Source organism: Pundamilia nyererei, unplaced genomic scaffold (assembly GCF_000239375.1).
Source record: "Pundamilia nyererei isolate P.nyererei 1_Seehausen unplaced genomic scaffold, PunNye1.0 scaffold00032, whole genome shotgun sequence".
Classification (NCBI taxonomy): Eukaryota; Metazoa; Chordata; class Actinopteri; order Cichliformes; family Cichlidae; genus Pundamilia; species Pundamilia nyererei.
In genome coordinates this window covers 3,353,075-3,363,551 of record NW_005187433.1, presented here as the reverse complement: position 1 = coordinate 3,363,551, position 10,477 = coordinate 3,353,075, and the positions used below count along the sequence as shown (strand labels likewise).

The 10,477-nt window shown below is 39.1% G+C and overlaps 2 protein-coding genes across 3 annotated transcripts in view; both read right to left on the bottom strand.

Annotated features, from left to right (window-relative positions):
• rabgap1 (RAB GTPase activating protein 1) overlaps positions 1-10,477 on the bottom strand; it is a 78,585-nt gene that overhangs the window by 32,887 nt on the left and 35,221 nt on the right. The gene's annotated exons all lie outside the window — the stretch shown is intronic.
• Positions 1,825-7,077, bottom strand: LOC102195674 (probable G-protein coupled receptor 21). The gene has a single exon (XM_013909858.1). It carries the CDS (start codon positions 6,203-6,205, stop codon positions 5,003-5,005), a length of 1,203 nt encoding a protein of 400 aa, XP_013765312.1. The 5' UTR covers positions 6,206-7,077; the 3' UTR covers positions 1,825-5,002.

The following is a 10,477-nucleotide window of genomic DNA, read 5'->3' as shown; positions in this document are numbered from 1 at the left end:
TGTGTGTGTGTGTGTGTGTGTGTGTGTGTGTGTGTGTGTGTGTGTGTGTGTGTGTGTGTCTGTGTGTGTTTGTGCATGAATCTAAAGCTTGGAGTTAAGCACTAGACTAGAGCTTCCGTGAGAAGGCTGAATAGCTAGCTCTCTATTGTTTACGTCCCCGATTTTCTCTGACTCAACACAATAGCTGACATGTCACTCTGTTATTCTTTCTCTGCTCCTAAAGGACCCTACCAAGACACCAAGAGAACATGGGGTGATATTTATCAAGCTTGCCATAAACCTTTCACCCTGAACAAAATAATACAAAGTGCTGCATTTAGATTACTTAACTTGATTTAAATGTAAATGGAAGAATAAATGGTGAATGTTTTACTGTCCTGTTTTAAAAAAAAACGTAAAAAAAACCCAACGTAAATATAACTGAGATGAATTCAGTGATTCCTTCTCTTTTCTTTAAAATGACTGGTAAATAACACTTGCTTAGGCTTCCCATAGTGCAGTTTCCTCACCTTAGCATCAGCCATAATTAAATCTTAATAGTCTGTCTCATGCCCTACTTTCTGTGCCATTTGTGCACTGGTTTCACTGCCTCAGCAAAAGGAGAGCAGACAAAATATGAATCTCATCAGAATAGAAATGACAAGTAATGTCAACTGCCACATATTTTACATCAGTTTCAGCAGCATTCAAATTCAGCTGAATAGCTGCAGGCAGAAATATGCTGCTTTTCGAGAGATCTGACATTTTGACTAGTGAAAACTTGGGAAATCAACAACAAAATTCAAAATTTAACCTCAATTCTCCTTGTTTTAGTTCAGATTCAGTTGAATAGACTGAAATAACATCACATTTATTTGCCTAGTACAGATACACAATGCACAAAAATGCTACAAAAACATGGCAACAAAGCATTGAGTAAATCAGAAGAATCTCACGTCCACCAGCAGCAAAAAAAACATTTAAATTATCCCCACATTCATGATTCACAAAAGCTAACATCTCACGCAAACCTCATCAGAAATTCAACACCTTTGGCAAATAAAATATTTTGCATTTTAGCATTATTTTAAAAATGGAGTGGCTCTATTTTCTCAATCTGAAACTTACATAGTTCCGACTGTTCATTACATGCATTATTCAGCGTTCAATGTGGGCAAGAGTAAAAATCTTGACTTTGGAAGCTTTCCAGAATACACCTCACTTACAGTGCTCAGGTTCCTCTTGTGTATTTAAAATAATCAGTTTCTTGAAACAGCTGCATCATAAGTCAGCCTTTAATGACACTGCCTGTTTTGACTAAAGCAGGACGATAAAATGATCTTGATAATTTTCCGGGGAAAGAAAACCCTCCATAACAATGATGATAACAGACGAGTAATTTACAAGAAAAAAAAACAACACAGTTTTGAATGTGGGTCAGCCCTAATTTGCTGATTACACTATCAGACTACAAGAGGGCAATGTAGATGACACGTGCAGGGCCAAGTCAAGGGTAAAAAAAAATTTTTAAACTAAAAATACAAAGCCAGTCTCAAGGCGACACAAAGACTTTGTACTTTGTAGGTAGTTGTACTCCTCACTAACTATAGAAAGACCAACGTACTAACGCTATCTTTGCCTTTTCAGTCATAGCGGAATCGTACCTGTGACGGGAATTGGACAAATCACTTTATCATTAACCTTTTCCATGACAAACGATTTGTTTATCCAAGTGAAAAAAATCCAATAAATGACACTTTTATCCATTAAAGTATGTGACTTCATTAGGACAAAAGACAAAGACGCTGTATGCTCATAAAGACATTTAAATTTATTCAAATGCGCTTTGATTACAGCCAAAGAAAAGGATATAAGCTTCTGGATGTTCAGAGTCATTTTAGTTTTCTTTCTTTGCATCTACTGAATACATTTTCATGACCTTTCTGAGTTTACTAATCAGTCTGTTGCAGGTGAACTATGTGCTCATTTACTATTGTGCCCACCAACAATTCTTTTCCTCGCTCTCACAGAAGAATGCTGCATTTAAGCTACAAATGACTTCCTAAACCAGCTGTAGCGGCCACATTTCCTCTTGTTCTTTAAAATCTTACCCAGCGTGCCATAGTTGTTCCTCATAGTCACCAGTGTCATGTCCTTGAGAACATGGAAGTGATTATTTTCCCACAAGACAGACTGAATGTGTACGCAAGATCAATGATGTGTCACCATTACACGCTACAATTTACAAAACTGTACCTTTAAGTTTTATAGTTTTAAATTAGTCAACTTTAAAAGCCATCAGTCTTTACAAATTGTGTTTACAGCAGAAAATTTAAACAGAAATATCTAAAAACAAACTTCAGTCTTTTTAATCAGTAAGCATGCTGCTAATCCTACCTAGATTGCGCAACATTTATCACTTTACAAGAACAAAAGGAAAAAAGTGAGTAGAAAAGAAATTTGTATAGTTTAACAATCAAACATTCAGTACGGCAATATTGTACACTTGTTTAGAGACTGAAACAAAAATAGGAAAGATTACAATATTTGGCATTGCTACGCAGATTACAGTATTTAAAGACAACATGTGAATCTATCTACCACCACAATACTTCATACTCACATACACTCACAACGCACAGAGGGGAAACACTTGAGGGAAGTGCAGCTAATAAAGAAATGAGCAAAGGGGAAAGCTTCAGTAGCACCCTTGCTGGAAAATCTTAAACAGTCCAAATTCAACCAATGGTCGCATCCTGACATATCTGTAAACTCTCATACACAACAAGCACACATGAATGAATAAATGCAAAAGAATAAAATAAATAAAATAAAAAATTGTTTAAATTGTTCTCAGTCATGTTTTCACTCCTGGTTAATTTTGATTGTACAGAACAGATAAACAATGACAAAAGTGAACTTGTGAAATATAAGTATAATTTGCAAATATATTTCACAACTCGTGTGGTTCAGGTTACTCCGCAGTGAATGTGGACCTGACATTTTCATTTCTGTACGTGCGTACAATTGACAGTTTGTGCCTTCCAAAAACAGCCAAGTGTTAATAAACAGAGCCCTCTCTAGCTGTTAGAGGAAATCATTTCCCAACAGTTTAAAATCGTGTTTCTATCAAGGCAACGATATATCTCAGTAGTCTGAGAAACAGTCATATTCATGCACACAAGGCATCGCCGACCCACCGCAAACTTTGAGTAAAATCCACTAGCATTGATCTTTTATGCACTAGAGAAAAGTGGAAAAATATCCACGAATACCTACTGAACTCTCTTTGGTAGTTTAAATAAAATGTATAAAGCTCGACTTTCTCTAGCTAACCAAACGCATAAAAGAAGACTCCATAGCTCATCGCAAAAGTAATTCCTCGCAAATTTAGAGCTTAGGACGGTATGCACACAACCAGTCCCTCTTCTTGTTGCCGCACAGAGGTAAGCCTGCTGGCAGAGTAAATGGGCTATTTGTCTGTTCTGATTGCATGTGATCCCTGTTCGTTTGCGTACACGTGTACTAGATCCCAAATGCAGGCACAGTAATGCAGTCACACAGCAAACATCTAAGATTGTACTAAACAAAACAAAAAAAAGGAATCATTTGAGATTGTTACAAATATCTGACTCAGGATGTCATAGGATTGTTTCTCCTACCAATCCAAAAGATAAGGGGTAAGGCTCACAGTTGAATGGTTATTCATATGAATGCTAATGTAAATGCTCTTGGGCAGTAACTGTGGGTGAGGCTCGGAGCACTGAAAATTTTTGACTGGTCAAGTACTTCTGGCATTTCAGTCAGACGGTCTCGCAATCATAAAAATCTTTAAAGAACAATAGTCATTAGGAACAGCCCAAAGAAAATGTTCAATTCCTTAAAAAAAGTTAATAAGTTTAGGCTTTTGTGGTTGAAAATATAGTTGTGTTTTTTTTTTCTTTGCTTCTTTGTTTTTCCTCTAACCAACAAGAAAAATCTCTTAAAAAATAAATAAAATTAGCCCAAAGATGTACCAATAATCAATATAAAATAAGTGCAATAATACATCCTTCCTCGGCCTTTCAGTGCCCCAGAAACACAAAATCACATTTGCTACATAATCATAACAAAGGTGCAATGACATATTACTTGAAAGAGATATTCACTAATCATTACATCTGCATTTTTCAGGTTAACAGTCATATGCCAAAGCTGGTTACCATACTATATTACAAAGAAAATGGATGTAGTGTGCAAACTCACAAATCATTTAAAGACATTTGTGAGCAACATCAATAAATAGGTTAATCTAAAATTCAAAGTCGGTAAATCTAGGTGGGTCTACACCTACCTACTCCTTCAGCGACAAGAGACAACAAATATTCAAAGAAAAAAGTTGCATCATTTTTAATATTTAACACTGATTTATGGTATGAGGACTGAAAACCATAATTAACGAGCTGGTTGTTATCAGTTAGCTTCAGTACATCGATCCTTAATCACAGAAGTCACTTGTTCTGTTTGCATTCATCTATCCTGCGCTTCATTCAGTATTACTTATGTGACGATGATCTGGCAAATGAAGTGAAATCACTTTATTTCAGAAACGGCACAATTAGTTTTTCAACACAGTTTCGGTAAGGGTTTTTGTTATAACAATTTAAGGATTCACTTAAAAAAGGAACACTGGTAGATAAACCTTTTGTTCATCCTCAAGTTACTTTACGTCTACGGCTCTCATATACTTTTTTTTCCTTATTTCAACCCCCCTCCACCTATCATGCCTGTCCTTGACCATTTTAAAACATCATGAAGAGCCACTTTTTTTTTTTTCTCATAGATTTACTCTCGACTTATTCTACTTGCCAGCTGTGGCTTGTGCAGAGAGGATGCTTGTCTAACTTCCAAATGCAACAGAAACGGCATAGGCTATTCAACGCCTTGTTCCATCTCTTTACAGCACATTTTAGCAGCATTTTAACAGCCATCACTTCAGCCGTTTCTTACGTGTCCAAATGCCAATTTGGCAAAAGTGTTTACCCTACACGTGACATGTTGTACCAGTTCTCATCTCCCCGTGACCATATCCCCACCCCTTTTCAGCAGAACCAAAAAAAGCCTTTTTGGTGTTCCTAACCCCATAGTTGCTGCCGCTGCGCTGCAAACAGAAAGAGCAGAGACGTTTGAGGCCCTTCCTGAAGGCAGAGTTGGAGAGGCTGTAAATGAGGCAGTTACAGAAGCTGTTACTAATAGCCAGCCATGTGGTAAGGAATGATGCTGCAGGGTGGTGGTAGATCCCTCCACTCTCCAACAGAAAGTAGAGGATATAGGGCAACCAAAGGATATAAAACACACTAGTAATGCGAAACAACACCATAGCATAACGTCTGTCTGGGTATGCTGATGTGGACTGGTGATACTGGGGTTGGGACAAGTGGGGTAACTGTCCTTGCTCTACTGTACTGTTGTCCTTGACCACAGAGCCAACTGCGATTCTTGGGCCCTGCAGTTGCTGAGGTCCATAACGTGCATGGCGCTCGCTGATCTCTCGGGTGTGCTGTCGGCAGATCTTGAAGATGTTTGCGTAAGTGAAACAGACAGTTAGAGCAGCTGGAGCGTAGAGCAGCGTAACAATGAAGGTTGTGAAAGCCCGACTTGTCCTCCATTCCACTGCGCACCACTCCACAACATCGCCATGATAACCAGGTTTCCCCCATCCAAGAAAAGATGGGAGAAACACCAGAGCAGAGTAAAGCCATATCAACACAATACAGCAGCGCACTCGACAAGGTGTCACTAGGGATGCATAAGTCAGAGGCCGTGTGATGGCGATGTAGCGGTCTACACTCACGCATGCTAAAGACACCATTGAAACTGACTTTAAAACAGATACCATGTACCCGAACACCTGACAGGTGAGTTTGGGATCGAAGCTCTGAAGATGATGGAGTAGGGACAGGGAGGGGAAAAGGCAGCTGACTCCCACCAGCAGATCGGCATATGCCATAGTCTGGATGAAAGCACTGGTGGTGTGCTGGCTGAGCAGAGGGGCACAGTGAAACACAAAAATCACCACTAGGTTACCAGAAATAATGAGAACAGTCAGGAGCAGTATGATCGAAACTTCAAGGAGGCAGGTCGTGAAAATCTGGGAATAGCCTATCTCAAGTAAGCAAAAGGGAGCAGATGAGTTTGAGAAGTCAGCAGAGCTCTGGTTCAGTGGATCCAGCGAGGAATTCATCATCTTGGGCAGAAATATCTGTCCGAAGGGCTCTTCAAGGATACAGTAAATCCTAGAAGCCACTACTTTGCCCGGTCGCTGGGTAGAGCTCAGAGAAGCTGTATGGTTTCAGTCCAAATGCAGTGCTCCATAATGAGACTGCTGGCGTTTATCATTTCAAATGAATGAAAGACTGAAAGACCATAAAAAGGTGAGAAAGTCCCCAGGAATTGTCTTCAGAGCAGGCTGTTAAGGTTTCCAAATGATGCAATACGGGTCCTTTTCTTTTTCCTGTTTCGGTACTGCAAAATTCCCAGTTGAAGGCACAAAGAAGAGCAAAGAGACAAAAATTTGGCTTTTAAGGAATTCCAGTCCGACTTGCTTGAAATGCCTCCCTTCCCTATATAGTCTGAGATGTCATCAACATCTGCTGCAGCTGCAGAAATCCCAGACTGAATCTCTCTCTTTTCTGTCTACAGTCCACAGAGTCACAGACACAGCTTCCAGTGAGGAGACATTATTGTTTAATGTGCTGCATACATAATTTACATGAAAGATTAAGCATCATTTTTATTCAGTCCATTAACTTGCTTGTCTTTCCTCTTCCCCCCCGTTTCTTATCCTCCAGCTCTGATTTCTTGCTGCCGTTTCCGCCTCTCTGCTTGCTCTTGCCTCAGTTTCTGTCTAGTCCTTCGCAGAAAGATCACAGCAGAATGCCTTGAGCTGTGAGGATGAAGAAGGTGTGCGAGGTGACCGATATTCAAAATGCACGCACGCCCACCTCAGCTGGGAAGGGCATCACCTTTGTCTGTAGTGGAAATCAGGCAGGCAGGCAGGCAGGCTGGCTGGGAGAACCCCCAGTGTTCATTTATTCTCCTTTGCTGTCTCTTTCTCACACTACTCGCTCTCTCTGCCTCTCTCTACAGAAACAGTGGCACTGAGGCACCACCCCCTTCCCAGTGGTTCCAACCAATGATCAACTGCAAAGACACGAGGCTGCCCTCCTTCCACCACCCTCCTACTCCTCCCCGTTCTCTTTTTTTTTCCTTGGTGCCAGTGTTTCTCATAATCACCCCAAGACTTAAACATGATGTTTCACACTGCTAAAATTAGAAACATTCATTGTAACACAGAACTTGTGAATTTGACTTTTAAAATCTCTCATCCCCCCACAAACACAGGCAATCAGGCAGCAAGAATTTGCCCAGTCTCTTTCTAGACCCCAGTACACAGCATTTGTAAGTAAAGCGCTGCTGAAAACAATAACCACATGTTTTAGTACAGCTTACAGGAAATATTTCTATTATTAATCTTGGAGCAATCCACACAGGGAAAAAACAAATAAAGAACCAACAGCCCCACCATAGCTTTAGATTTCAATAGGCCAATAGATGCACAACCCTGTACACAAGTTAAACCAGGTGTTAAATATATGGGTTTAAAATCTGCATGTAACACTACTCAACAGGGGACAACTCAAATTCAGAAAAGAAGGCCAAACTCAAATGTTATTGTCTCTCATCAAATGTTTATATCTGCATTATGCACAATAATATAATATTAATGCACAACACAAATAAATCACCTTCTCCCAAAAATCACATGATTCAACACAAGACTACCAAAGTGGTTGCAAAAACAAAGCAGACAAACAAAAAACTAATTTTAGTTTTAAACTTTTGTGAACTCTGTAACAACTAAGCTTCAAAATAAGCTTCAGCTGCCATACAGATACAGTTCCTGCCTTTACAGCCAAGACGCAAACGTGGCTATAAAAGACACGTAATTATTTCCTTACACCAAACTAACAATAAGTCATGATTAAGAGGTTTCTAAAGAAATTTTGAGTTCCAAGAGACACAACTGGCAACATCATGTGGACATTAAAAATGGAATGGCAGTCAAATGGGAATTAGTATTAGCACTGGTTTTAACAAGTGGGGACTGCAATGATCCCCAATGGACCTCCAAGTCAACTAAAGCTCAGAAACTTTTCCACAGGAAGCCGAGGGCTCACAAGACACTCCTGATAACATGCTGAAATTAAAGGTCATCGGTCAAATCTAATCATTCTAAAATACTGACTTTCATAGCTAAATTATTCTGCTTCTGATGATTGTTAGAAATAATTAAGACTGAGTGTTATCAGTAAGCTTAACATCATATTATTACTTTTATTTCTGACTACAACCATTCTGATTAAAAAGGGAATCCTACGTAAGAAGGTTGCTTCAGATTTGATGTCCAAGTTTTACTGTCTCAAAAACAAGAAAAAGGGGGCTTATCAGTACATTGAAATTCAAATTTTACCGTTTTGTTTAACAATGATGTTCATTTGCACTAAATAACTGAACAATGACAGTGTAATGTTAAAATGTCATACAATTTCTATAAAAATAACACCTTTACAATATTGCTATGTTAGCAAAACAACATGTTCCTTTAAGTATTTATGTGACGTATATAATGGCAATGGCATTTTTTATAGAGCACATTTCATTATACTTCAATTCAATGCACTGAACGCAGAAGATTAAAACATCTGTGTAGGTTTATAATGATAACAGGTCAGCAGGCAGCTTGTTCCAATGAACAGGTCCACGGGAACTTAAAGCACCATCAGCACACTTAGATCTAATTCTGGGGACAGTTACAAGTTCTGCACCTGATGACCTGAGAGATCTGACTGGGTTACAGACACTGAGCAAGTCAAAGATTTTAAGGGTAATTCTGTAACAAACTGGGAATCTGTGCAGTGACTTCAGTACAGGAGTAATATGTTCAAATTTCCATGTAACTGTAAGGACACTGGGCTGATGCATTCTGAGTGAATTGTCCTACTGATAATTTGGATAATCCTTCAAATACAAATAATACAACAATAAAATAATCTAAAATAATGAGATCTAAATTGAGATCACTGTCTAAAATACTGTCAAGGTTTCAGAGACTCTATTCTGCTCTAAAAAGTTTCAAGACATCCAACAGTTTATGTCATCAATGCAACTTATCAGTTTATGAACAGAGGTAAGCTCATCATGTTTGTGATCTGCATAAGGATGATTGGCTATACTATGATTGTTTAATTTCAAGAGTCAATCATTATCTGTGGCTATTAAGGCAGGGAGGAAGCGAAGGAAGTACTAAACATCTACACTGCTACATGGCACCAACTTAATTTCTCATGACATTCTCAGGTTGGTTTAATACCTTCCATATTTCTGAATGTTTGCACTTTTAGTAAAACTTTGTCAGTGAACTTGTTTGTGTCCTGATTCTGTATACATGAGCAGCGAGTTATTTTAAACCACATAATGTGAGGATTAAATTGAATTACTCAATATAGAGCACTAAATTTAGCAGCTTCATTAGGTAGTAATTACTGTCATATCTAGCCCAGCACTGTCAACATCCTACTCCTAATGACTGTCTGAAGACTGCAGAGTGTGCCTCGTGGTGGGCAATTTGGTGTAGCGTGATGGAGACCCAAACATACCCACACAGTCACACACACGCACACCAGCCTGCACCTTTCTCCCCCGCAATCCAGACACACTCCCATGCTTTCACGCACCTCTTCTGCTCAACACACGAGGAGCTAAAAATAGACGACAGTAGGACTAAGGGGCTGGAAGGAGGAGTGGAAGGGGAGGAAAAATGAGCATGGAAGTCAAAAGAAAAACAAAGCTTAATAAAGAGAGAGGAGGACGAGCTGGAGGAGAAAGATACGCAAAGCAGCAAGAAGCTAAGAGCTAAAATATGAGTACAGTGTGCTGTCCCGTGGTCTGCAAGCTCTGCACATGTTAGCCCTGTTAGCCGTCCATATGATGCTTCCCTGCTTAGCATCCGCTCAAGGTCAGGTGTTCAGCAGCTGACACACACCTGACAACAATAAAACACCAAAAAAACTGCAGTACAGTCTGATACCTAAGGCCAGGGAAGGAAAAAATGGACAACAACAACAATCAACAATGATAAAAACGATAAAGAACACATTACTGATAGCATACTTTGCTTAGATGATCTCGTAATCATTTGTATTTGTTTGTATTGCAGGGTTTTCCTTCATATAGGAATTTTCCCACTTATAAATCATGATGAAGGAAAAAAACAACTGAAACAAATAGAGACCACACAACAATCAGCAATCCAAACTCAATATAAAATCCATCTTTAACCTGTTCTTTGTCCTCATCATTTCAGCAGGTGTTTGTGGGGGTCCAGTAAGTGCATTTCACTATTCTCAATGGTAGATTTTTAAAACCAACGGGGTTCGCATTAAATCTAAAAAAAAAA